The 27,965-nt window shown below is 41.7% G+C and overlaps 1 protein-coding gene across 8 annotated transcripts; it reads left to right on the forward strand.

Moving 5' to 3' along the window:
- The first annotated feature begins 742 nt into the window (after positions 1–742).
- Positions 743–27,885, forward strand: LOC139650138 (sodium channel protein type 8 subunit alpha-like). 8 transcript variants are annotated; one of them, XM_071526697.1, is made up of 23 exons: positions 743–923; positions 2,211–2,274; positions 3,601–3,742; positions 5,133–5,354; positions 5,450–5,731; positions 7,070–7,393; positions 8,591–8,723; positions 10,423–10,661; positions 12,225–12,398; positions 13,662–14,018; positions 14,181–14,354; positions 14,539–14,835; positions 16,546–16,557; positions 16,731–16,848; positions 16,997–17,151; positions 18,885–19,058; positions 22,523–22,645; positions 24,753–25,037; positions 25,133–25,186; positions 25,271–25,408; positions 25,581–25,685; positions 25,872–26,142; positions 26,640–27,885. In XM_071526697.1, exons 1-23 carry the CDS (start codon positions 758–760, stop codon positions 27,803–27,805), a joined length of 5,175 nt encoding a protein of 1,724 aa, XP_071382798.1. In that variant the 5' UTR covers positions 743–757; the 3' UTR covers positions 27,806–27,885. The 8 variants fall into 8 exon arrangements, with proteins under 8 accessions (XP_071382798.1, XP_071382803.1, XP_071382797.1 ...); XM_071526702.1 differs by lacking the exon at positions 16,546–16,557 and having other exon boundaries at positions 5,133–5,343; positions 5,475–5,731; positions 14,554–14,835; XM_071526696.1 differs by lacking the exon at positions 16,546–16,557 and having other exon boundaries at positions 5,133–5,339; positions 7,070–7,426; positions 14,536–14,852; positions 16,742–16,848.
- The last annotated feature ends 80 nt before the right edge of the window (positions 27,886–27,965 follow it).

Consider the following 27,965-nt stretch of genomic DNA (forward strand, 5'->3'; position numbering starts at 1 on the left):
AATATATTAATAATTGAAACAGATGCAGACAACAGTCTGAGCTATTGATTCTCATCAAGGCAAGCATGACATAGGAACAACAACAGTAAGCAGCAGTAAAGCACAGGTTTTATCCTTTAAGGGAACGCACAAGAGATACTGAAAACCCCATTTCTCCTAAAGTTTCTGCTGTTGAGACTTGGCAACGTTGGAGGCAGGTGGAGGCAAGTAATTCTGATGTGCCAGCCAAGTTAACATTTAAGAACCTGCGCAGCACAGGGTTAAACATGCCTGAGTATGTTCTACCTATCAGAAGTACTTATGTGCGTGACTTAAGTCAGCTCTGAATTGCAGCTGTATAACCAGTCTGAGCCTGTGCATTCTTGCAGTGGCCAAGCTTGCAATTCCCTTTATTTGTATCTGTGTGTGTGTGTGTGTGTGTGTGTGTGTGTATGTGTGTGTCTGTGTGTGTGTGTGTGTGTGTGTGTGTGTGTGTGCGTGTGTGTTTGTGTGTGCCTTTGTGTTCGTAACTGTGTGTGCATATGTATGTGCATGTACTTGTGTGTGTGTGTGTGTGCGTGTGTGTGTGTGTGTGTGTGTGTGAGTGTGTGCGTATGTGTGTGTGTGTGTGTGTGTGTGTGTGTGTGTGTGTGTGTGCGCGCTCATGCATGCGTGTGTGTGCATGTGTGTGTGTGTGTGTTTGTTGTCCCTTAATCGGCCAGGCCTGAAGACCATTGTGGGTGCTCTGATCCAGTCTGTGAAGAAGCTGTCGGATGTGATGATCCTGACCGTCTTCTGTCTCAGTGTCTTCGCTCTGATTGGACTGCAGCTCTTCATGGGCAACTTGCGGCAGAAGTGCGTTATCTGGCCAATCAACATGACTGAGCAGTACCTGCCCAATGGCAGCAGGGGCTTTGACTGGGATTCGTACATCATGAATAGAAGTGAGTTCTTGCCACACTTTACATCACGAGTTGGACATGATTGCACAAAAAGGGGCCAAACAGTACAGCACAACAGTACAGTTTTTTACTTTTTTACATGGACAATTTAAGGGAACAAACACACACAAACTCCCACTTTTCCAGGTTTCATCACTTCTCTTGCTAATTTATACATTACAGTCAGGGCTTGACATTAACTTTTTTGCTCACCAGCCACAGTGGCTAGTGGTTTTCCAAAGTTACTAGCCACTCAGCATTTTCACTAGCCACAATTTTGTTGTTGGGAAATTACGTTTTATTTGATTAAAGTTGACTATGGTGTGTGGGCATCATACTCAGTGTTTCCCACACACAGACTTTACTTGGGCGGGCCGCCCAGGTATATTAACGGACGCCAAAATATATTTTAGCATTTACCATTTTAGCATTTTTTATTTTTATTTTTTTATCCGTCCGAGAGAACGACGCCATCCTCGATCGATTAACTAGTGGACAATCTCCCCTCGCTCTTAGTTACCCCTCCCGTACCTGTTCGTTCTACCAGGGTCTATCAGGGTTTCCCACACATAGAAAACTTTGTGGCGGCCCGCCACAATATCAGCACTGACCGCCACAATATATATTTTTTCCACTATTTAATTGTAGAACTGCGTGTAGCGCATTGATTCGCTCAGCCCCTAATTGCTCTGCGCGCTCTCTCTCTCACTCTCTTTCTCTGTATCTCGCTCGCTCTCTCTCTCTGCTGCTCACTCTCTCTCTGTATCTTGCTCTCTCACTCTCTCTGTCGCTCACTCTCTCTCTGTCTCTATCTCGCTCGCTCTCTCTCTCTCTCTGTCACTCACTCTCTCTGTCGCTCACTCTCTGTCTCTGTATCTCGCTCGCTCTCTCTCTCTGTCACTCACTCTCTTTCTGGGTGTCTCTCTCTCTCCCCCTTTCTCCCTCTCTCTCTCTCTCTCTCTCTCCCTCTCTCTCTTTCTGTATTTCGCTTGCTCTCTCTCTCTGTCGCTCGCTCGCTCGCTCGCTCACCGGACCCGTCTGTTCGCCTCCCATTACACACGCGGGCATGAGGAATATTTTGCCACCCACCAAAGTGGCTAGTAAGAGTGACTGTGTTACACGCCACTGCCAAATTCTACCCGCATTTGACGGGTGGGCGGGTGCTAATGTCAAGTCCTGATTACAGTACAGTATTATTTCAGTTTGTCTGCATCTTTTAGCCTTTATAGCATATTACCAACCCAATGCCCAATGAGTAAACCAAGTGAATGTTCTCTTGTTTTTTTCTAGGCAATTTCTACTTCCTCCCTGGTATACTTGATGCTCTAATATGTGGAAACAGCTCTGACTCAGGGTAAATCCGTGCTTCACTCACTACACACCTGTTAATGTCACCATGTTTATGCTTTGCATCCTGTTCAGGTTCTTTTTTCAGCAGGTGTCTCCTTTCTCCCATTGACTGACTTATTAAAATTAGACAAAAGTAATTGCAGTGACCCTGTGTAAGAGCAGTGGACCCTCTATATTTTTGCATTTAACAGGAGGGTGATGATTTCCTCTTTAAAACCCCAGTAACTGGACTCAATATTATGTATAGAGATACTCCCTATTCTTCACAGTGCTTGGGTATTCCAGAGTTAAAGTCGACCCAACACCCTCAATGAGCAGTCATCAAATGGGAAAATAGGTGTTAATGGGGAAACAGACCAAAAATAATTAATTTCAGTCAGAAACATAAAGTTATAAACCATTAATGCAGTAAATCGTAATACAGTTGTATTTGCCATTAAGTGCACTGCCTTGCAAAGTATGCTCCACATAAACCCAAACAAGCATGAAAAGATAAATTAAGATACAGAAAGATAAGATAAGGCGAAGAAAGGAATGCATACAGATCAGAGACACACATCCTTCAAATGATATGATACTGCCCTAACATGCCATGCCCAGTGAAGAGCATCTCCAGGTAAAGAAATAAAACCAGTGCAGGTAAAGGCTGGGCTGGTGGAGGGAGACTTCAGCAATGTCAAGCTTAGGCAGCAGTGCCAACATGCAGCAGGCATGAGTGTGAAGCAGGTCATCTTAAACAGACTACCTTACTGTGAGTGTTTGAATGTTGCATATCGTGGATCAGCTGATAGCTGCTGTGGTGTGCTGGTGAAGAATGTAATTTTGCTTTTTTTTTTTTTTAAAGTGCATGATTTGGGATTAAAATATTTTAGCAGTTTACATAATGAATTACTTAATATATAATGATTCTATTTTAGCACATTACTCTTTCTCTTAGCTAGACAGGCTAGACAGTCAAAGATTTTATTATCATTCAAAAGCCAGTTGTTTGCTTTGATAAAGATCAATGGATATTCATTTTGAATCACATCAGTAACCTACCAGTACCAACGTAAGCATGCATGCGTAAGCTGTTCATGAATTTATTTCAAACAACTTCTTGTGTCACACACTTACCGAAACAAATAGCTTTTGCAAGCTCTTTTACATGGACCTGCCCTGTTTCACCCGACATGGGCAGTGATGCCTGTATCTTTAATCCCTTAACTGGGTTAGTGCTGAAGTGGCACATTTTACCATAGTGATGCAGTTTCCGGGGCATGTGGGACTCCTTACTAAAAAATAGAATCAGTTAAATAACACTTTATATATTATTGTGTGTTCCTGGCAGGCACTGTCCGGAGGGCTTTACATGTATGAAAGCAGGAAGGAACCCCAACTACGGTTACACCAGTTTTGATAGCTTTGGCTGGGCTTTCCTTACCCTCTTTCGCCTCATGACCCAAGACTTCTGGGAGAATCTCTACATGCTGGTAAAGCTCAGTGTCTTCTTCTCTCCATCTGCCTCTTCTCCTCCGTCTCACATCATTTAAATATAAATATATATGTCTGATAAAAAGACAAAAGTCAGGACTGCATATGGCATTACAGTATGACCTATGGATGCAGGTGTTGGCCCTTTGTTTACACCTGTTCCAGAGATTTTAAATTCTTCAGTAAGCCTCTTCAGTCCTCAGCAGATATCCAGAGAAGTGAAACACTCCCTAAGCAGGACTGATGATTTTGTCCTCCCTACATCATAAAAAAAAATTACATCATCATCGTAATACCTGAATGAATCAGCAAAAGTGCCTCTCAGCAGCTCTCTCCCACTCAGTTCATTTGCCCTCTGAATAAAAGGGAAGGAAGGAAGCCTGGTCAGAAATAGCTAGAAGTGTGTGACTAGCCACTTTCTGTCAGTAACTTGTCTTTCTTTTAATGTGAGGCCTCTATTGTGGGCGAGGATCTGACATTTGTGTCACATGATGAAGTTGCAGCTAAATGTAAAATCTAAGCAGTCAGCAGATAGATAGATAGATAGATATTGTACATCTGTCTCTACTGAGTATCTAAGGACCTCAGTCTGAGGGTCTGTTGCTTGCTATCTTGGCAATACTGTACAGTTTCTTTTTGTCAAGTAAATTCATTTAGCCAAAATAGCAACCATAGATTCAACAAATGACCTTTAGAACAGAGTTATATTCTCTACACAAATATAAAAATGTTTTTAACTGCCCATTGAACCAGGTATATACAGTATGTGTGTTTGAAGAAATAGAACATCTCTCTTTTGTCCTGTTTCTCTCTCTTTCTGTTGCTGCTATGCGCACAAATGAATACACAGACACACATATAGCAAACATACTGACGCACATAGTCACTTATCAATAATCAGTAATCAGTAATCTTTAACTGTACTAACATGACACTGCACTTGCATTTCTTTGCTGCTCCTGCACATTTGCACCACCACAGCCATAACAGATTCACTTCAGCTGGCTAATAACCCAGTCGCTGTTTTAGTGTGTGTGTGTGTGTGTGTGTGTCTGTGTGTGTGTGTGTGTGTGTGTGTGTGTGTGTTGTTAAACTGGAAGCCCCTGCACTCTGGCAGCTTCCGTCTTGCCTGGAGTCTTTCCTGGAGAAAGCCATGGAGTGGATATAAAAGCACTGGCAATGCTGACACAACAGACATACACAATACTCTGACAATATAACAAAGTACTGCAGAAAAAAAAACCCCTCATCATAAACATAAAACAATTTCAATTTATATCTTAGTAGTAGCAAGATATGCCTTTTTCAAAACATTACCTTACATGTGAAGTCACTCCAAATCTCACTCTGATTCATTTTCATTGCTTTCTGTCTGTGTGTCTCTGTCAGACTCTGCGAGCCGCAGGGAAAACCTACATGATCTTCTTTGTGCTGGTGATCTTTGTGGGCTCCTTCTACCTGGTGAATCTCATCTTGGCTGTGGTGGCCATGGCTTATGAAGAGCAGAACCAGGCCACCATCGAGGAGGCTGAGCAGAAAGAGGCTGAGTTCAAGGCCATGCTGGAGCAGCTCAAGAAACAGCAGGAGGAGACTCAGGTCAGTCTCTCATACGTACACACACTTACATACACTTGTCCGCCCTTATTACACATTTTTCATGTTTTCTGGTTATAATGTGTTGTTGTTTTTCCACCCCACCCCCCCAGGCTGCTGCTATGGCGACATCTGCAGGCACGGTGTCGGAGGCTGCGTTAGAGGATGAAGGAGGGGGGCACTTGTCCCGTAGCTCCTCTGAGGTTTCTAAGCTAAGCTCCAAGAGCGCTAAGGAGCGACGCAACCGCAAGAAGAAATGGCGGCAGAAAGAGCAGGAGAAAGAGAAGGGTGACAGCGAGAAGGTCGTCAAGTCCGAGTCGGACGATGGCAGCAAGAGAAGCACCATCCGTTTCCCAGGCAGCCGTCTGGGGAGGAAGACATCCATCATGAACCAGGTAAACCGCTGTTTGACTGGGCAGTCAGAAGAAATGACTACAGTTGACTTGGTTTTATATGAGACCGACTTCCGTCTCATCATTTTGAGATATTATCCACATTTGAGGAACTGATTTTATTAAATACTGTTTCATTAATTTATGTTTCTTTGTCCAGATCAGGACAGTGCATTCTGGAAAGACACACGGGCAAACAAACACTCACACATACAGCCTGCAAAGAGCAGCCAGTACAACTCATTGGAGCAGTGCCCCTTCTTCCTTCTCTCTCCTTTCTAACCCTTCTCCCACACTGCCTCTGCACCAACACAGAGAAAACTTCATAGTGCCTATGGTGCAAAAAACTATGGCAGCCATGGATAGATTGTCAGACAAATTGTATGTTGAAGTGCTGAACGTTAGTTGTTTTCCCTGTAACCCAATGAGACAAGCTTTAAAGTAAAACTAAACTGTAATATTGATTAGAGGACAGAAGAAAACAACTGGCTATGATCCAATTCAAAAACATCCCCCAAGCATGCATTGCACTGAAATTAGTTGTGTACTGTTCTTGCATTCATAAGTTCATAATGTGGTGGTATAAGCTTAAAAGAGGAAACAATTATCTTAGTTTCTTGTGCTATAGATGAGATTATACATTTTATGGTTAATTCATTTTTAAAAACTTCTGTTTTTTTCACAAGCATAATAACTGGACTCTTATGGCCTTCTTTACGGATACAAGGCCAAATACAACATAAATGACAAGGAAAAGATAATAAATTAATTAAATCATGTTGCAATTTAAATTTCATTGTAAATTGTGAATATTCTTGTTTTATACTGCAAAGATGCGGTGCTCATGTTAGACTTGTAACAGAGAGTGATTGAGTGATTGATGATTACAAAGAAAACCCTTCTCCATCTCCGTTTATTGTCCTTTTAAGTCTTCTTCTCTGCCAAACAGGAGTTAAGACTCATGTTATGACTCTTGGTTGTAAGGGAGACAACCATGAAAGGCTCATTGTCTGTACGTCACACAACAGCCAATAATTTTTGGTATGTTGTAGGCAGAGAAAGGCAAAATTTCACAGGTCTACTGTATTATCAAAAAAGGATGAAACTTTGTATTGTCAGTGCGCCCTCATCTGATGTAAGCATTTCCCATTTTGCTTGAGATTACTCCTTCCTTTATTTCTCTGTCCTCTGATTATTCCCTGTCCACCCTTTCACTCCGCCGTTCCCTTTGTTTGCCCTCCTCACCTTGTCTCTCCTCCTTTTACACATCTGTCCACCCACTCCCGCTGTCTTTCATCACTTCCCTACTGTCCCTCTCCACCTCTCTCTCTCCCTCTTCAGTCACTGCTCAGCATCCCAGGCTCGCCCTTCATGTCGCGCCACAACAGCCGCAGCAGCATCTTCAGCTTCAAAGGCCGCTCCAAGGACGTGGGCTCGGAGAACGAGTTTGCCGACGACGAGCACAGCACAGTGGAGGAGAGCGAGGACCGCCGGGGCTCCCTGTTCATCCCTTACCGCCGCAACAGCTACAGTGGCTACAGCCAAGGTTCATCCCGCATCCACCCGCTGGCACCCCACTCTGGAGGGAAGAGGAACAGCACGGTGGACTGCAATGGCGTGGTGTCTCTCATCGGCCCTGGGCCCGGCGGACGGCTTCTGCCTGAGGTGAAAATAGATAAGGCAGCCACTGATGACAGTGTAAGGACGTCCATGAGACACTGATACAGTCTAGGCATGATGGTGGTGGCCCTGGTCTCTGCAGCTTCTCCTTCACCGCCTCTTCCCCTTTGCTCCTATTCCTCCTTTTTCCTGCTCTGAACTCAGTAGCCCCCTTTTTCTCTCCTGGTGTCTGAATATCTAGTCCCTCCTTACTTACTAGATTCTGTCTTTCATTTTCATCTTATACTGCTACTCACACACCCTTTCTCACTGCCCCTTTTTTCAACAGCTCTACAAGGCACTAATCTTCCACCAGTCGAAACATTATTCACTCACTCACTGTCTAACCAGCGTCATGATTATTATTTCAGTGTTTAATATCTGACAAGAAGTCCATACAATACCAGCCTTCCTTAATTCCCCTTACAACTTACCACCAAACTAGCCCCTATTGCCCTGACTGCATTCTCATCCAAAACAAGACTACTCAAGCATTTTACAGGAAAAAAAAACATTTCTCTCTCTCCTCTTCTTCTCTACTTCTTTTTCTTTCCATTCTTAGGGGCTTTTCACTTCAAGGCCCATCTATTCTATTCCTGTTTTTATCTACCTCTCACTCTCTCTCTCTGTCTCTCTTTCTCTCTCTCTCTCTCACTCGTTCACTTGTCCTCTTTTATTCTCTACTCCTGAGCCACTGGGTGGTGCAAGAACAAACCTGAACCTTTTTTTCTATAACAGCATTCCTCATCATCCTAGCTAGCATGGTAGACACCCCTTTTATTCTCAACCACTCCAATTGCTTTTACCTTTCTACTTCTCTCCAAATATAGCATGGTGTAGCGGCGAATGATGTCTTGAATTCTCCTATGTTCTTATTTGATATGCATGCCAATGCATGCAGTTTTAATGGTGTTTAGTCATAGGGTATGGATTATAATGTAAGGGTTTAGAAACAGTCTATTGTATTATATGGTTGCAGAAAGTGTTCAAAGAGAAGAAGACAGGTAATTTGGGGGTACTGAAGGTTGTAAAAATGATGTGATGATCTGATGTGAACAGCTGCATTTATCATATTAGATCCTCTGAGCAGGGTGGGGGCATGATTTAGTGGTTAGTTAGTGTATGTGTGTTTTAGTGTGTCTGTGTGTATGCATTTATGTGAGTGCTGTCTCTGACTGACATTGTGTTTCTCTCTGAGCACAGACCACAGAGGTGGAGGTGAAGAAGAAGCACTCTGGCTCTCTTATGGTATCTGTAGATCAGCTCAACTCCTCCTTCAAAGGAAAGGACCGTGCCAACAGTCAGATGAGCGTAGTCACCAACACACTGATGGAGGGTACAGACCACCTCTAGATTTAAAAAAAAGAAAGCAGCTGCACTCTGTGAAATGCTGCTCTTGTGTGCTTTTTCCCTTCCAAAATCATTTATTCCTACAACATTACAGATTTCCTCCAGGCCATATGTTGAACACCTGATAAAGCATTCTTGTTAGGGCAGCATTGTTTTAACAAGTGTTGGAGGAAAATGAAAAAACAAACAAACTCTGAAGCATTATATTATTTATGGACACTTTGTTCCTGTGTCTTACTTTATTGATCTTTTACTAATGTTCAATATATTTCAATATACTTTGGTACAACATATTTTTCAATAAGTTTACCTGGTATGATGGATGGGAGATTCTGAAACATCATATGAAATGCCACCTCATAGAGATAAAAACGACTAGATGATTGCTGTAAACCATAATATATAGTAATGATTAGTATTGGCTTTGATGTCTCTGAGATTAGCAGACCAGAGCCATGCCAGAAAAAAGCACCCAACACCATTACAGAACCACCATCATTTAGAGTCTTTATGCCTGTGTTTCTTCTATTTTGGCCCTAACCTGTACATACAGCAAGTGGCTGAAGTATTAGATCATGAAATTGTTTTTTTTCTGTAATGGCATATTCTAGTAGTGATTTCTGATATGGTTAATTTCTGATCAAAAGATAAATATGAAGCACTGATAATGACTGTTGGTTTACATACATGTTAAAACATATTGTAAGAAATGTAAGTTGTTGTGATTACTCCTAGTTTCAGCTGATCTTTTAAGTATTGGATCAAGTAAATTATTTTTGTAACCTATTAACATCATCAGACTTTTGATATCTGCTTTTGAAATACTGTGGAAAGCGTTGAATTGAGATTCTTATACCTCACGTCATCTCGGTGAGATTTCAACCATAGGATGAAATTCTATACTGCTTTGTTTTAGTGTGGAATAAGGGAATGATTCTACTATTCATTCAGTGTTAAAAACACCTGAGCTAGTTTTTTTAGAGAGAGGAAATTTTGCCTCCACCACTATGCCTTGTGACTCATTTCAGCAGTGGGATTCCTGATCTAATTTTCCTACAGAGTTCACGGGTGGTGGAAGGGCAATATCTTTTGGCTGGCATATCAACTTGGGCTGAGACATTGCGTCACATTGAATCACAGAATCATCCATGTAATCCACACTGAAACAAAATATTATTTGACCAAATCCGTCCTACAACTCTATTTTCATTGAGATGTATTGGCCTTACCATAGTATTTCAAAGATTTTAAAGATCTTGTGCTGTTAGTAGGTCAGAAACTTGAAAGTGAAGTTATTTCACAAAGTAGGTGGGTGATTTTAAAAGGCTGAGTGATACATAGCTTAACTGGCAATTTCTCTGACATGTTTTAACATGTCATCCAATTACTAGTCAGAATCAGTAGTAGAAAGCCTGTGTTTTTTCCTAATATTTATCTTTTGATCAGAACCATAATTTTAATTACTGTACAGTAAAAGGAGCCAGTGTCATTCCACTATCTATACATTTTTGGTACTTAAAGTCTTTACAAATTACCTATCATCTTTTGCCTTTGACATCATGATCTTTGAGATTTACTGTAATGTTATAAATATAATTATCTTCTGTCATACTTGCTTTTTCTCACCGTGTCCTTTTCTTCCACTTTCCTCTCCTGTCTCCCCCTCCTTCCATCGCTCCCTGCAGAGTTGGAGGAGTCTCAGAGAAAGTGTCCACCCTGCTGGTATAAGTTTGCCAACACGTTCCTGATCTGGGAGTGCTTTCCCATGTGGCTAAAGCTCAAGCACATAGTCTACCTGATTGTCATGGACCCATTTGTTGACCTGGCCATCACCATCTGTATTGTCCTCAACACCCTCTTCATGGCCATGGAGCACTACCCCATGACCCCAAACTTTGAGAACGTGCTGTCTGTGGGCAACCTGGTGAGCAACTGCAGCTCTTTGTATTTTACTCTTTTGCATCTCTGTCATTTATCTCTGTAACATTTTTGTCAGCTGCACGGATCTCACAATCCCGCTGAAGAGTTAGAGAAGCGTTGTAGGTTCATTCGCTTTGCCCCACCAACATAACCTCAAACCAATACACCAACGCATCATTGGGTATGTGCACTTTAGAATACACAGGCGTGCGCCCACACACACACACACACACACACACGCAGTCCTTTGATGGGGTCTCATTAAAGATTCAGTTCCATTTTAATGCAGCCAGGCAGCCTGCTCTCCAAACTCTCATCACCCCCACTCAGGTCTCTTTCCCGCTTCTGCTTTAACCTGCTCTCCCTCAGCTCTCTCTCTCTCTCCCACAGCTCTCTCTCTGTCCCTCAGCTCTCTCTCTCTCTCTCCCTCAGCTCTCTCTCTCTCCCTCAGCTCTCTCTCTCTCCCTCAGCTCTCTCTCTCTCTCTCCCTCAGCTTTCCCTCTCTCTCCTTCAGCTCTCTATCTCTCTCACTCTCTCCTGACATAGCAGTCCTGATAACAAGGCTTGCCATTGATCTGTCCAGGACTGGTTTGGTGGAGGCATGCATTAAAGTTTGATTATAACCAAATGTACAGCAGACTGTTTGGTTTGTCTGTGCTATGCCCTTGCTCTCAGATATCACTGTATCACAGCTGGCTACCTGCGACCATTCAGTGTCTGAGGTCAGAGGAATTGGCATGGTGTCAGTGTTGAGACAGGAAATGAGGTCACAGGGATTGGCATGTTGTCAGGAGTGGAACAGGAACTGAGGTCAGAGGAATTGGCATGGCGTTGATGGATGGTGCAGTATGAATCATTGGGTGTTCTCTGCAGTGATGATTGGGCACATGATTAGGTATTAGGTGGAAGATATGGGAATGGCTCAGAGTACCACAACCCCATAAAGTCCTACAGCACTACTGGAATACTATGCCACTGCTCCATGACCTTGCCCTGTCAGGAGAGTCCTCACTCAAAGCAAGAGACCAATCCATTTTTAATCAGCACTACATCAAACAAAATGCCATGTAAGCAAGCCAGGTTTTTTCACTCTGCGCTCAATTTCCCTTCAAGACTTCTAGAACGAGGAACGGATCTGGGATTTTGCCGTTTTTTTGTGATTGCAAACAATAATCATTAATCATTAACCAGTCACTATTATATACATATTGTAGCATATTGTAAATTTAAAGACAATTTGCAATGCTTTATTTGTAATACAGGTATGAGGTTTTATAGAAATCACAAAGATCAAAGAACAAAAAAAGCATTGATCTGCTTTTTTTTGTGAATGCTTTAATTTGATTTGACTGTTCTGTGGGAGCAAAACTGTGAAGACAATATCGTGATTGCAAAATACCAAAAGCCCAAATTCCTACTGGGCCTTCAGTCTATCTAATGGACCAAACTGGAGTCTGTGACTTTAACCCATCAATACTCTGATTAATAAATATTCTTGTTCTGCTTGTATTATGTTTGGAAAAAATAACAGTGCGTATTATAAATCAGTATTGATGATATTCCACAGGTTTTCACAGGGATCTTCGCTGGGGAGATGTTTGCCAAACTGATCGCCATGGATCCCTACTACTACTTCCAGGAGGGCTGGAACTGTTTTGATGGCTTCATCGTGACTCTGAGTTTGGTTGAGCTGGGATTGGCTGACGTGGAAGGCCTGTCTGTGCTCAGGTCATTCCGATTGGTAAGTGGAAGAGAGTAGACACAGTTCTGTGAGATGGGGGATGTCAACATCTGTTTACTTCCCCTGCCCCCCTTGCACAGACCATTTGTCAATGTGTCATTAATGAGAGATGTAAGGGTTCAGTCAGAAGTCAGATCATGTGAGAAACAATAGAAAATATTCACCCAAACACCAGACAGTGGAAAAGGTAGTGGTAGCAGGTTTATATGTGTTTGTATGTGTTTTTTATATGGTTGACATTGCCTAACATATTATAGATTGACTTCAGAATGAATTGTATAAACAGTAAAAAACATAGGCATTGACAAATTAGCTTTTTTGCTATAAACTCATTGAAAATGAATTTCACATCCAAAGCGGCATATAAAAAGTATAGGCTGCTTTTCATTGTGGTTCTGTTTTGAGCCTCATGTTAATTGATGTTAGAATTGATGTCTGGTCATAAAGTCCTCCATAAACTAACTGCATATCAGTTGTATTTCATTTGGAGGGTGGCTTTTACCATACCATGTTTCAGTATAGTGTGGCATATCAGTGTCTAAATACTTTTAAGTATTGTGAAAAAATATTTCTGAAAACCTTAAGATATATGTTGTTTAGTTACATTTAAAATATGGAGTAAATACTTTTACTTTGCTTTTTTTGCTCTTAAGATAGAGCAGTACCAATGTAAAATGTATCTGAATCAGCCTGAGGAGAGATTTCCAAGAGTTTCCCAAATTTAATGACAAACCTACATGATATGTTATTGCAACTCACAGCCAACTGAGGTAGGCAGATGATGCTGTTTAGGCAGCTAACTTTCAGAGTCCACACCTTTTAATTATAATACTTTAAATGATACCTTTTTTTGCTTGTTTGTATATAATACAGATTAGCATCTTATATCAACAAATTGTCTAAATCTGTCCCTAAAAAATGTACTCATGGAGTGGAGGACATATTGACCCAAAACAAGGCTGAGCTGGGCAAGATACAGCTTCTAAAGAATCATCAAATATGTGACTTCTTAGACTTCTATCTTAGAATTGTATTGCCCAGTTGATAAAACAGCACTTTTAGCCCCTTTAATGTCAATGTACTGTGCCACTGCCAGACGAAACAATCAAATGCTGACAATCAATACTTTTGCTCCATGCGCACTTCTTTTTAATGTGAAATACAAATTAGATGAGTCAGGGCAATAAAGACCACCTTTATATCACTTTCTTGATATTAATAAGAATAACTGTTTAATAATCCTGTCTTCCTTTTCCGCTTTAGCTAAGAGTGTTCAAGTTGGCCAAATCGTGGCCCACCCTCAACATGCTGATCAAGATCATCGGTAACTCAGTGGGAGCTCTGGGTAATCTGACCCTGGTGCTGGCCATCATCGTCTTCATCTTTGCTGTGGTGGGCATGCAGCTGTTTGGCAAAAGCTACAAAGACTGTGTGTGTAAGATCGCCCCGGACTGTGAGCTGCCCCGCTGGCACATGAACGACTTCTTCCACTCCTTCCTGATCGTGTTCCGAGTGTTGTGTGGAGAGTGGATCGAGACCATGTGGGACTGTATGGAAGTGGCGGGGCAGACCATGTGCCTCACCGTCTTCATGATGGTCATGGTCATTGGAAACCTGGTGGTACGAAAATAGTACATAGCATGTATGCCACTAGATGATAGTATAAATATAATTTTTCAGATACAGCTGTCTTGGGATGCTCCCTGTAGTGTTCATCCTGTAGTAAACCGTCCATCTGCTGTGGGTGCATGGGTTCTAGGCTGTGTCTTTTTTCTGTCCTAGGTGCTGAATCTGTTCCTGGCCTTGTTGCTGAGCTCATTCAGTGCAGATAATCTTGCAGCCACAGATGACGATGGTGAGCCCAACAACCTCCAGCTTGCCGTTGCCCGCATTAAGACAGGTATTGCCTGGTTCAAGGTCCACATGCGAGTCTTCATTGCCACAGTGCTCAAGAAGGTACAATATAATGATATAATACTGTATATCTATATGCATGGGAAATTCTCAATTGTTAAATAGCTTGTACTATGATGTTATCCAACTAAATGTGTGTGTTTTAGCCAGGTAGGACAGATCCATTTTGACATTGTTGATTTGTCATAAACTTTGTTTGATACTATTTTGTCACTCTGACAAGCAGCCTATGGAGGATGAGCAGAAACCTCTGGATGACATGTACGACAAGAAACTCAACTGCATTGCCAACCACACTGGTGTAGACATCAACCGCGAACTGGACTATGCCAAAAACGGCAATGGCACCACCAGTGGCATTGGGAGTAGCGTGGGAAAGTACATGATTGATGAGGACTACATGTCCTTCATCCACAACCCCAACCTTACCGTCTGTGTCCCCATCGCTGTTGGCGAGTCGGACTTTGAAAACCTCAACACTGAGGACTTCAGCAGCGAATCTGATGTGGAGAACAGTAAAGATGTGAGTAGGGAGGATGGATAAGAGTGTGAGAATGAGGGAAGGTGGCGGGAGTGATGTCCTTGCTTGAGATTAAGAGTTTGATGTTGGTTTGGGGAAGTTGTGGATATTGCACGATGGAGTGAGATTGAGTGGTGTGTTAGGTCAGGTTTTACTTTTACTCAATGTTTGGACTGATTGAGAGATACAGCTCTAGGTAGCTACCTGCGACCATAGGTATCATTGTATTTTATAACTTATCTATATGGTGAACAGCTTAAAATTTCCAGTTTGTTAGGATGGGTAGAGCCAAATTCAGATTTTAACACAGCCAGTGCCTCTATATAGGTATGTTTACCAAAGAGGTGACTGAATCATGTAATATGAGGTAATATGATAAGTCAGAGTGCATGTGTGTATGTCTGTGTCTGTGTGGTATGTGCGTGTGTGTGTGTGTCAGTTTGTTTTTGTGTCTCTGTGTGTGCCCATGTTGCATCTTTTCACCTACTGAGCAGAAGTGGCCTGAGCTGCCTCACTAGAGAGGCTATGCAGACAGTCAGCCGGCCTGACATTTCAGAACATTCACTTAGACATGAGAGCTGTAACACTATGCCTTAGTGCTGACCCTGCAGATGGACAGAGACACAGGCAGGCGTGACGACAGACAGACAGACCGACATACTGTCTACTGTCTAGTATAATTGTGGGAGTAGAGGAGGTCAGATCCAAAGCGTGTAGGGAAGTCTGATGTGTGGGTCACCTTGACCTGGTTTGCAGTGGGAAGAAAGGAGTGAAGGCAGCAGCATCACTACTGTACCTGCACCAGGTCCTTAGTCTGCTGGGCTTCCTCGACCAACCACACACCAATCTCCCCCGCACCGCAGCCTGTCACAGAGTACGCTGCAGGGATTGGACACAGACAGAGCCGCTATCAGCCAATCGGGGAAGCAGGGATCTGTCTGGTTGTGTGGTATACTAGAGGAGAGAGAGAGGGAGAGTGAGTGTGAATGCGGTCCTTTGCTGACGACTCAAGATTATAAAGTGCAGCATCATTCTCTAGTGAATTGGATTGGCTGAGTGCGTCTGTGTTTGCATGTGTGCAAGTGTGTGTATACAGTATTGCAATAAGGGTGCTATTACGCAGGGGTTTCACCACTTTGTCCTGCCTCACCTTGACTCATTGTTCAGATGTGACATGATTTATAGCTGTAAGTGGACTTCACCAAGCAGCAGCTTCTGCTTTAATGGCAACATCTAAAAATTGGTGATTTACATTCATCTTTACTATATAAGAATGAAATCTATGTTGAATATTCTTAGCGGTTCTTTTTCTGTTGTTTTAGGGAGACAAACATATTATTTGGTAGAAATATGATATACTAACAGATTCTGTGAACACCATTACCTTTATTTATCATCATTAATATTTTTTATGTTTATTATACTGACTCTCCTGTCTGTATGTGCTCAATTGTGTCTATACTTCCTACACAATTTACTTAAATATATGAGCCCTTCATCACTGAATCTATATGCATATTTAACGTTGACCATCGCTATTAGTGTAATCAATCACTGGTCAAGGTTAATTACTACCTGGTTAATGTCTATTAATACCTCTCCAGGACAGACTCTGGTAGAAACGATAGCTATACTTGCACCTACATGGCTAGAGCATGCATCCACCTATAGCAATAAATGATGTCATGGATATAAACCCAAAGGGACGTTAAGGTAATACCTGTTGTGGAAGAAAATTCAACATATGTATTAACAGCTGAACTGGGGTCACCTCACCTTCCTTCTCCATTGGCACTGTGCAGTATCCATGTGCTGTGAGCACCTCAGTGCTGAGCTCATGATGTTCAGGGAGAAATTCAGAGGTTGAATTGATCTCTCTGGTCCTCTGTGTGTCCTAGCTGGATGACACCAGTTCGTCTGAGGGCAGCACTATAGACATCAAGCCTGATGTGGAGGAGGTGGCGGTGGTGGAGGTAGTGGAGGAGTACGTAGACCCAGACGCCTGCTGGACAGATGGTAGGGGGTGTTCACTCACTGACTTGGTAGTTAGTAATAACAATAAAAATAATGTTATGAATTACTATTACATGTTTGTGTGTGGGTAGTATAGTGTGTCCATCTTTCTAGCATGTTTCAGCGGTTGTGTTTCTCCTTTGTCATTCAGAGTGTGTGGCCAAATATAAGTGCTGTGACGTGCCCATCACTCATGGCTGGGGGAAGCACTGGTGGTTCCTGAGGAAGACCTGCTACCTGATTGTAGAACACAATTGGTTTGAAACTCTTATCATCTTCATGATCCTGCTCAGCAGTGGAGCACTGGTAAGAACATACACACACACACACACACATGCACACACACACATGCTCACGCATGCATGTACACACGCTCACACACAATACTACTACTGCTACTACTACTACTAGAAATAATAATAATAATGATAATAACCTTTATTTATGGAGCACTTATAAAACCAGAATTACAAAGTGCTTTATAAAATAAGTAAAAATGTAAGCAATAAATAACGTGAACAATAACTAAGAATAAAAAAGGATTCAAATAAAATGGGCAAATGCACAGAATCATTAAAACAAGAATATGGCTATAGGGTTCGATCACTCCCATTTTCTTGCAAAGTGTGGGGAAAAGCGAGATCATCTCTTGCTTTTCTTCTGCAACTGTGCTTGATATGATTGTTGCTAATGGACAGCAAAGTGCTGTAATGCACCAACCTTTCAACCAAAGGAATCCAGCTTAGGTTTGCAGCTTTCTGGGGGGACTGTAGCCAAATAGTGATTCAGAACACTTATGTGTTGAGCAGTGGACACAGGCAATGGAGAATTGAGGAGCTAAGGGAAGTATCAGTCTGACTGGACAGAAAACCTGTTCTATCAGCTAGTCAGCCGCCACTACTGTATGGAAAAAACTCACACTCTGAAATGGTGCACAGGGTATATAACCTGTTTTATAAAACTTAACATTACTGAATAGGATGTTATAATAATAAAAACAATCAAAAAGCCTGCTGAAGTGACTTCCCAAAACTCCCCTATAGAAAATAGTATTGGTTGACCAAGATCAGATTATCATGCTGCATAAACAGCATCTTACCAATAGGATGGTATGGTAAGTGGGATGACCAAGGTGTGGTACTCCAGAGTAGATCTTGGAGTTTTTATCATTATAATGGAGATCAAGCAAAAATGCCAGAAATTTATTTGGAAACCATTCCTATAAAATCACATCCGCGTAGCATTCAGGACCAATGTTTCCTCTAAGCAAGATAGTTAGGTGACCTATGCCTATTAATTTATCACATTGAACAAAAAATAATATTTTGTCAGTCATTATTCATTGTTCCACTTTGCCCTCAGAAATTTTGTTGATGTAAGCGGGTTTGGAAGTTTTAGTGGAAAAATCAGATGTGGGGACTTAAGCACATCTTAGGATTTAGTGATTTGACACCTCTGACTGTGACCCACGCCAGCAAGGCACCAACCACACACACACACACACACACACACACACACGCACACACACACACACACACACACACTGGCGATAAAATACAGCACCATTCTCCTCACAGAAATAGACCTCCATATTTTGCACTACCACATTTGGCATTAGTAAAACTGTATAACAGCACACCTCCAAATAGCTCCAACAGCTCCATCAGCTCAAATAGCTACATCCAAATGCGCTGCCCCACCTGCAACGTCCTGAGACATACATTGCTAGAATATTTTATTAGACTATACAATGCAATATTGAACCATTTCAAGCCTGGAAATTTAATTTCTGCACAGCACAACTGTATGCTTACTCTATTCCATTTTATTTTTATGCCATTTGAATACCTCTCTCTTTATAAATGTTGTATTGACCAACTATTAAGTCAAACCCCTGGTGTTGTACATGGTAAATAAACTTGATTATGATTTTGAACTGATAACTCCATGTGTGTATCAACATATAATCTGTGAATAGTTCATGTTGAAAGAGAGCAGCCACGCCACTGCCTGTCTGAACTTTCTGCGCTCCTCTCTAGGCCTTTGAGGATGTGTACATTGAGCAGAGGAAGACAGTCAAGATCATTCTGGAGTATGCGGACCGGGTTTTCACCTATATCTTCATCCTGGAGATGTTGCTGAAATGGGTGGCCTATGGCTTCGTCAAGTACTTTACAAACGCCTGGTGCTGGCTAGACTTCTTCATTGTGGATGTAAGTACCTATCCACACTATTTATTTGGCACAATTCCTTATGATTATATTTTAAGATGGCAACATTAAAGGAATACACCAAGGTTTTAGAACATTTTCTGTCAACTTACTCATGAAGTGATGAGAACACAGACACCAAAATCATCCATGTGTACCTAGTGGATCGTTTACTCCGGTGCTCCATGCTAACACTTTAGCATACACTATGTTGAGTGATAGTAGCCCACTAGCATGATCTAAAAAATATGAAAATGAGAATGTGTAGCAGCTCTAAAGCTACATATTAAGTAATCTTAAAAATATGTGGCCATCTCTGGCAGTTTTGTGCAAGAGATTGATAAAATTGACATGAGAAATGGTATAAAAATAACTTACTGTTTCAAACGACCAGGGAGTACTTTCCCCGTTTCCAAGTGAACATGGTAGGCGATGGGAGACTACTAGAGTGAATCAATACTTAGTTGCTCACCTGAAATAGTTCCAAAACTAAACCTGGCTACATCTACTATATTGAGTTAATGACATTTCATTTTTAAAATGTATGAATCTATAGGCCATATAATAACAACCACTAGTTGCAAAGTCTTCTTACTTTGGATAATGCTCGTCACCTACTATCACTCAACATAGCGTATGTTAGCATGGAGCAAATGATCTACTGGGGACACATGGATGATCTTTTGATGTCTATGTTCTCTTAACTTAATGGGTTGACCAACGGGCCAATCTCCCAAAGCTTGGTGGATTCCTTTAACTAAACGTTTCATATATGAACACTTCTGAAAACTCAGCATGTATGTTGTTTTGTGAGTTTTTTGGGGGGGGAGGGGTGTAAATTGGGCTATAATGGTAATTTACCGTAAGTAACAATACAATTACTGGTCAGATAGCTCTCAGTGTAGTCCTTTGTCGTGATTACAACTTGAGAGCCAGATTGTATGTATTCTTTCCCAGGAGACTTATATCCTGCAATTGCCAAAAAATTCTTAATTTGCAGAACTTGCTTAATTTTCTACCCCAATCAACAAAATTGGACCCAAAAATCTTATCTTACTTGCTTGAATATCATGTAAGAATACCTAAGTATAACTGCTAAGCACTGCTTGACCAGTTCCAGGTGCTGGATCATTTCAGTAGCCTACAGTGAAATGTCTTTCATCAAACATTTCTTCTTTTATTACTTAATTTATTAAACCTTCCTTATTTGAGTTATTTGCTAAGATGCTGAAAGGCCTGTTGTAGTATTATTCATTGATATCCAGGCTTTGCCTGGAGTGCCTAGTGGACCACAGTCGCGGTCAGTGGAATTCTGCAATATTAAGTATTACTGTTGAAAATGGGAGACTTGGCATTGGTATGGAGTCAGACAAGTATTAACTCAAGCTCAGTGAAGTCTGAGATAGTAAACTACACATAAGTGTTAAATGTGAAGTTAGTGATACATTGAAGAATGTTTCCCTGACAGTACTCAAAGCAATGCCATGGACTCCCATTACTATTGGTTATGTATGGTGTGTCCTGTTCTGTCATATTGTTTGGTGAGTCTATTGACTGAATTTCTCCCACTGTCTGCATCTGCACAAATGCCTTCTTCACATATCTGTTGTGTTGTGTTGTGTTGTGTTGTGTTGTGTTGTGTTGTGTTGTGTTGTGTTGTGTTGTGTTGTGTTGTGTTGTGTTGTGTTGAGTCATGTAATGGGTGGTAAATCATCTGTGATCCCTCCTCACTCTGTAATAAACAAATCTCCCACCATCTTTGATAGATTGTGAGTAACCTGGCTGTCTATGGCTGAATATTCACACAACAGGATTTGTCACAGTGGGTCATGGTGTGGATGTATCAATGTGTGTTGTATGCCTGGTGAATAACTATAAATCTGTTTGTGTTCTTTATTGGGAAAATGTCCATGAACTCCACTGCCTGTGACTGCATGAATGTGAATCTGGTTCATGCCATCCTCTCACACCTCTTTCTCCTTACTTTCCTGTCTATGTGTTCACTGTCCTGTCAGAAAACTGAAGGATTTGCTAAAGGAGGTTGGACTGCATACTCTCATTTTTTTTTTTTAATGGATGCGTATGTGTGTGTATTTGTCAGTGTGTCAGCAGTTGCATGTCGTTCTTCAGTTGATTGGCCTCTCCTTGCAGAACTGAGCCAGATCCTAGAAGGCGCCATTTCTAATCCTCACCTGGTCTAACAGAGGCTGAAGGTGGCCATCAACATTCAATCATGTATGATACCAGAGTAGAGGCACAACCCTTTGACTTTAAAATTGCTTGTGTATATTAAACTGTAGATTTTTACAACACAGAGAGATTTTGTCAGTGGTACAAGAGTCATTTGAGTTGACAGATGAAGCCAAAAATAGTAGAATGGGATAAAACTACTTACCTCTTCCCTGTATGGTGGTGGTCGACTTTTCTCTTCTGAAATAGAAAAACAAGACATAGCGTGTTGACAGCCCCATATATTCTCAGCAGCCTAATCCATGTTTATGATCAAATATAGCTGATGATGGAAGACAAGAAGCAGCAAGAAGAAGCAAGCTCTTATGGTCTCTCTCCAGGTGATGTGCTGGAATCACAGTGCCTGACAAACCCTCCCTGATAGAGAACATCAACTATGCAGGAATCAAAATATTCTCACGTATTGTGACTTGTGTATTGTGATGACAACTTATCCTGGCTTTTCCATGCAAGTTTCCTCCCTAATATTGACCTATCCTCTCTCTCACAGCAGGTGCCTATAACTGTGTCTCTCTTTAAGTTGAGAGACATTGTGCTGCTGTCAAGAGGGACTGAGGGTCGGTGTTTGAGGGTCCAGGGTAAGGTTTGTGTGCTGTGTTGGGACTCTTACTTTCACAGGTTATCCTCTCTCTTCTAACCCTGAAAGTTGTCCTCAACCTCCTGCGTTTTCTCTCCCCTCTTTAAATAAGATGCTATCTGGTGTGGATACTGTATTGTTTTGTACAGTGTACTGTGTGTATTTTATCGTGTCATATTGAGTTAGTGTTTGTGAAAGCATTTCTCCTCTAATTTTTCCCTTTGTTTGAATCTTATCTTCTCTCCCTCTCACTGTGTCAACCACAAGTTTCTTTCCAGGTGTGCTCACTGTGCTGTTAAGCTGGTTATCAAGCTAGACTGGCTTGCCAAACTAAACCAAACGCAAACATAAACAAACAAAACATATCCAGAAAAAAACTTGGGGCGTGTACTATTTCTTAACCTTTGTATATTGTATTAACCCCTGTTTAACCTTATGCTCTCTCAATTTTGTTATATAGATACATATACTTACACATATAGAAACTATATATGTATTTATATATATCTGTATAAGCTCATTAACCATTCAGCCATCCTTTACGTAGGGTCTATCTTTCTCTCTGTATCCCCTCTAACTATGTGGACCCTCTCTGTCTTTGCTTCTGTCTTTCCCTCTCCCTCTCTCCCTGTCTGTGTAGGTGTCTATAGTCAGCCTTATAGCTAATGCGTTGGGCTACTCTGATCTAGGCCCCATTAAATCACTCAGGACACTGAGGGCCTTGAGACCCCTCAGGGCCCTGTCGCGTTTTGAAGGGATGAGGGTAAGATACCTAAGATACCAGGCAGCTGGTCCTTCTGCATGCCGATCAAATAAAAGCATCAACGCATGCTAGAGATAACAATATAGAGAATTCTAGAAAGTTCAAAGGGGGGGATTTAGGTAACCCCTTTCCACGGTCATTAATGAAAAGCTTTTTGCATGGATACAGATCATCTCAGATGGTCATAATACATCTGATTTGATTTATCTTATTTCATTTCATATAAAATATAGCATTTTACAATGATTTCTTCACAAAAAATATTAACATGAACACCTTAAAAAGCTGTCCCATGCCTTAATGAAAGATTAGACCATGGAAATACATTTTAAGCTGAATAATGTAATACATTATAGTAATAACATATACATAATATATAATAATATGAGTATTCAATACCAGCTGAGACAGCAACTAGAAGCTGGTTTGAACCATCACACAAAACCTGCTCAGACTGAACCATTGGGTAGAGGTGATGAAGCCTTAAGTTACATAATTTGAGCTACACGACCAATACCTGCTAGAAGTTTGTCTCTGAGCCAGAGAATGGAAAGTTATATATGTCCTTTCTGCAACAAGAATGGGTCTTACTAATCATTTCTGCCATGTATCCATGTGTGATGGGTTGGATCAGCCTCTGGTTGTTGCTGTGCAGAAAAAAATCTTGTTAGTGTCTAGGCTAAGCGCCCTCTGACTGCCACTCTGCCTCGCCTCTCCTGTTATCTGATGTTATCACAGTTTGGCTTTGGCCTTGTCACACTGGAAGATCAACAAACTTCTGGTTGCATACCCTCTCCCTCCACCTCACCCTTGCTCACCCTCCCTCAGTGAATTTCATTACCATGATTTGCATGATAACATCGTCTTACAGTGGTTATATTAACATGGATGCGTCATCTCTATATTATAATATTTGCCATAACACTAGGTTAGGGTGAAAAGGAACCCTAGACCCCTTCCTGAGATAAGTTTTGACATTTGATGTTTGCCCATAAGATTTTGGTTCATAAATTTGATGTTTGCCCATAAGATTTTCATAAATTGGCTTGCTTGTTTCCACGGCTTTTCCATGTTTTGAACTGCACATTCATGTGGTATTCCTCTAATTAGTTCTATCTACCCTAACATGCCTACACCACTTAAGTGCAGTATAGATTATATGAGTCATGCTCTCCTTTGGCAATAACCATAACCCTGTATATATACTGTACCCATCCTACACAGCCACTGTAGGATGGGGAATACTCAGCATTGTAACAGTGTTTTTTCACATTCTTTGAAAACTCCCTTGCTAAGTCATCAAGTTTAGTAGTCACACTAATTTTGCAAATCCAACTCAGAAAGCCATTGTGTTCTTTAGTTAGTTGTTGTCAAGGGGGGAACATATTCCTGTGAGCGAGCTTACAGCTCTGACAGAGCATGCCAAGGCTCAGATCAGCTCATGTTGTTGCTGAGCTGCTGGATGTCCTGCATTCGAACAGAACAGCCACAAACACATTCTGGAGCAGCAGTCTGCTCAGTCTGATAGTCTGAGCTGTTGAGTACGACCACTGCCGCATAATCTATGGATGACCAAATATAGGGTTACAATAAATGCAGGTGTTAAAGGAAAAGTTTGCTATTTCCCAATGCACTTCTTTGTTTTGTAATAGACTGGCTAGAGGAACTTTGAAGGAGATATTGTATGTAGTTATAGTATGTACTAGATCAAAAACTTCTCTGAGTGGTTTACAGTTATGACAGGCATCCGAATTTTCATGTATTTTTCCTTACAAAATATTTACACATGCACACAATTAGTCAGTACATCTTGTGGCTAAACCTAACACATTGTAGCAGTTCATATTGTAGTAGAGTTTTTCAGGGATACCGTAGGATTAACACCATCCTGGATATACTATTTGGATTTCTAGGTAAAGAATATTTATATTTCATAGTGGTGGGCTTAATCTTGCACCAGGAAATTAGAGAACATATAGTTAGTGTCTCTAGGGAGAGATTGTGCATTCTTATGTGCATGTGTGTGTTGATGTTCTTGTATATGTCTTTGCAGTTGGTATGTGATTGCTATGTCATGGTGGTGCTATTTCCCTGGTGTGCTCCTCAGGTGGTGGTGAATGCCTTGGTGGGCGCGATCCCCTCCATCATGAATGTGCTGCTGGTGTGTCTCATCTTCTGGCTCATCTTCAGCATCATGGGTGTCAATCTGTTTGCTGGGAAGTATTACTACTGCTTTAACGATACGGCCGAGGAGTACTTCGAGGCTGATGTGGTCAACAACAAATCAGAGTGTTTTGCACTCATTAACGCAAACTACTCTGAAGTCAGATGGAAGAATGTCAAGATCAATTTTGACAATGTGGGTGCAGGATACCTGGCACTCCTGCAAGTGGTGAGAAACCTTTGCTGTCACTTCATATTGATCTTCTCTCCACAACTGGTTACTGTTAAACCTATTTCTTACATATCGTGTCTGCCCTCTCACAGGCAACATTCAAGGGCTGGATGGACATTATGTATGCAGCAATAGATTCCAGAAAGGTAGGTCTGTCGCAGTTCTGAAGTCTTGATTCCTGATTAATGTGAAATGCAGTTGTGTATATTTTTACTTGTGGCACTCTGCAGGTTGGGGACCAGCCCATCTATGAGGACAACATATATATGTACATCTACTTTGTCATCTTCATCATCTTCGGCTCCTTCTTCACCCTAAACCTCTTCATTGGTGTCATCATTGATAACTTCAACCAGCAAAAGAAAAAGATAAGATTTATTTTCCTTGTTGTGTGCACAAACTGCTTTGCAAATGATTAAAGCTTAGAATCTCATCTAAAGGTCAAAGACCAAATATGTGCGTGCCATTTGATTTTGATTAGCATTGGAAAGAGGATCTGAATACTTTCAGATTGTAACCAGATTGTTCTTGTCCCTTTACTTTGGAGGTCAGGATATCTTCATGACAGAAGAGCAGAAGAAATACTACAATGCCATGAAGAAACTAGGATCAAAGAAACCACAGAAACCAATACCCAGGCCAATGGTAAGTTTTGTTTTGTGGTTTTGATCTTCGCCAACCAGATAGTTTTGGGCCGTGACACATTTAGAGGTGAATTTCAAGGAGAGGACTAAGGAAAGCACTCCAATAAACATTCCATGAGATCCCTATTCCAAGTGTGCTAAATTCACTAATAATATCCCTCTATCCATTTCCTCCCTCTCTCCTTAGAACAATATCCAGGGCATGGTGTTTGACTTTGTGACGCAGCAGGTCTTCGACATCTCCATCATGATCCTTATCTGCCTCAACATGGTCACCATGATGGTGGAGACAGACGACCAGTCAGAAGACACGGAGAATGTTCTGTACTGGGTCAACTTCATCTTTATTGTGGTCTTCACCACTGAGTTTGTACTGAAGCTCTTTGCCCTTCGTCACTACTACTTCACCATAGGTTGGAACATCTTTGACGTGGTTGTCGTCATCCTTTCCATTGTTGGTAAGTATTCAAAAGGGGAATGTATGCATGGAAATAGGAAAAAGAGGAATACAAGGAAATAAATGTTTTGGGTTTTTCTTCTATGCAAATCTCTAGTACATAGTACAATTGTCTTGAACTTCTATGCTGTGAAAATGTGAATATAGTTTCATTTTGATTTGATTTTTGTTGCTGCTTCAGTTTGGAGAACTAGTTTGTTGAGGACTGATTTCCTCAGTGCATTCAATAGCCATTGAGGAAATGTTACAGGAGTTTGCTGCAGTCTGATGCAATTTTATAACAAGCCAGCACTGAACTCAGGTGTTGCCATCTCCCTCTAGTGGCTTTCCAGTCACAAAACAGTCAAATGTAGCATCAACTTGTGTTGTTCTCCTTATTTGTGAGCATAATACTATACTGAGAATAAAAGAAAGCAGCCAGTGAGCCAGTGATGATATTCCCTCTCTCCTAACCAAACACATGTCTTCTTCTCCTCTGTGTGCTCCTTTTCATTATAGGAATGTTTCTGGCGGACCTGATTGAGAAGTACTTTGTGTCACCAACCCTCTTCAGGGTGATTCGTCTGGCCCGTATCGGCAGAATCCTACGTCTCATCAAAGGGGCAAAGGGGATTAGGACTCTACTGTTTGCCCTAATGATGTCACTTCCTGCCCTGTTCAACATTGGCCTGTTGCTGTTCCTGGTCATGTTCATTTTCTCTATTTTTGGCATGTCTAACTTTGGCTATGTAAAACACGGGGCTGGAATTGATGACATGTACAACTTTGAGACCTTTGGCAACAGCATGATCTGCCTGTTCATGATCACCACATCAGCTGGCTGGGACGGCCTGTTGCTACCCATCCTCAACTACCCTCCCGACTGTGACCCCCTTCTGGAGAATGCTGGCACCCCGGCCACAGGAGACTGTGGCAACCCTTCTGTGGGCATCTTCTTCTTTGTCATGTACATCATCATTTCTTTCCTCATTGTGGTCAACATGTATATCGCCATCATCCTGGAGAACTTCAGCGTGGCCACAGAGGAGAGTGCAGACCCACTCAGTGAGGACGACTTTGAGACCTTTTATGAGATTTGGGAGAAGTTTGACCCTGACGCCTCCCAGTTCATCACCTATGCCAAGCTTTCTGACTTTGCTGATGCACTAGAACACCCGCTCCGTGTACCCAAGCCCAACACCATTGAGCTGATCGCCATGGACATGCCCATGGTGAGCGGCGACCGCATCCACTGCCTGGACATCCTCTTTGCCTTCACCAAGCGTGTGCTGGGTGACAGTGGCGAGCTGGACATGCTGAGGCAGCAAATGGAGGAACGTTTTGTGGCAGCCAATCCCTCTAAGGTCTCCTATGAGCCAATCACCACCACCCTGAGGCGCAAGCAGGAGGATGTGTCAGCCAAAATCATTCAAAGGTGTTACCGTTCCTACCTGGCGAGGCGGGGTTTCGTCTGCAAGCGCAAACCAGCCAACAATGACGTCGAGAATGGCGGGACCAATCAGGAACAGGAAAAGAAGGAGGGCACTCCCTCCAGTGCCTCCCTGCCCTCTTATGACAGTGTAACCAAACCTGACAAGGAGAAACAGGATGACAACAACGAGGGAAAGGGAGGAAGGAAAGAGAAGGGAAGAAACCAAAAAGACGTCAGGGAATCTAAATGTTAGATTGTTGGCATAATAATCACAGTAATAACAATAATAATTATAATAATGTAACTTCAAGCAAAGCGAGAGGAAACCATCTAACCCACACAGATGTACAGATTATTTCATTTGCAAGTAAGAAAAAGAATACTATTCAATAATTTTGTTTACAGACTTCATT

Source organism: Centroberyx affinis, unplaced genomic scaffold (assembly GCF_046629955.1).
Source record: "Centroberyx affinis isolate AG114_WGS23_722 - 3 ecotype Tasmania unplaced genomic scaffold, CSIRO-AGI_Caff_v1 ptg001446l_1, whole genome shotgun sequence".
NCBI lineage: Eukaryota > Metazoa > Chordata > Actinopteri > Beryciformes > Berycidae > Centroberyx > Centroberyx affinis.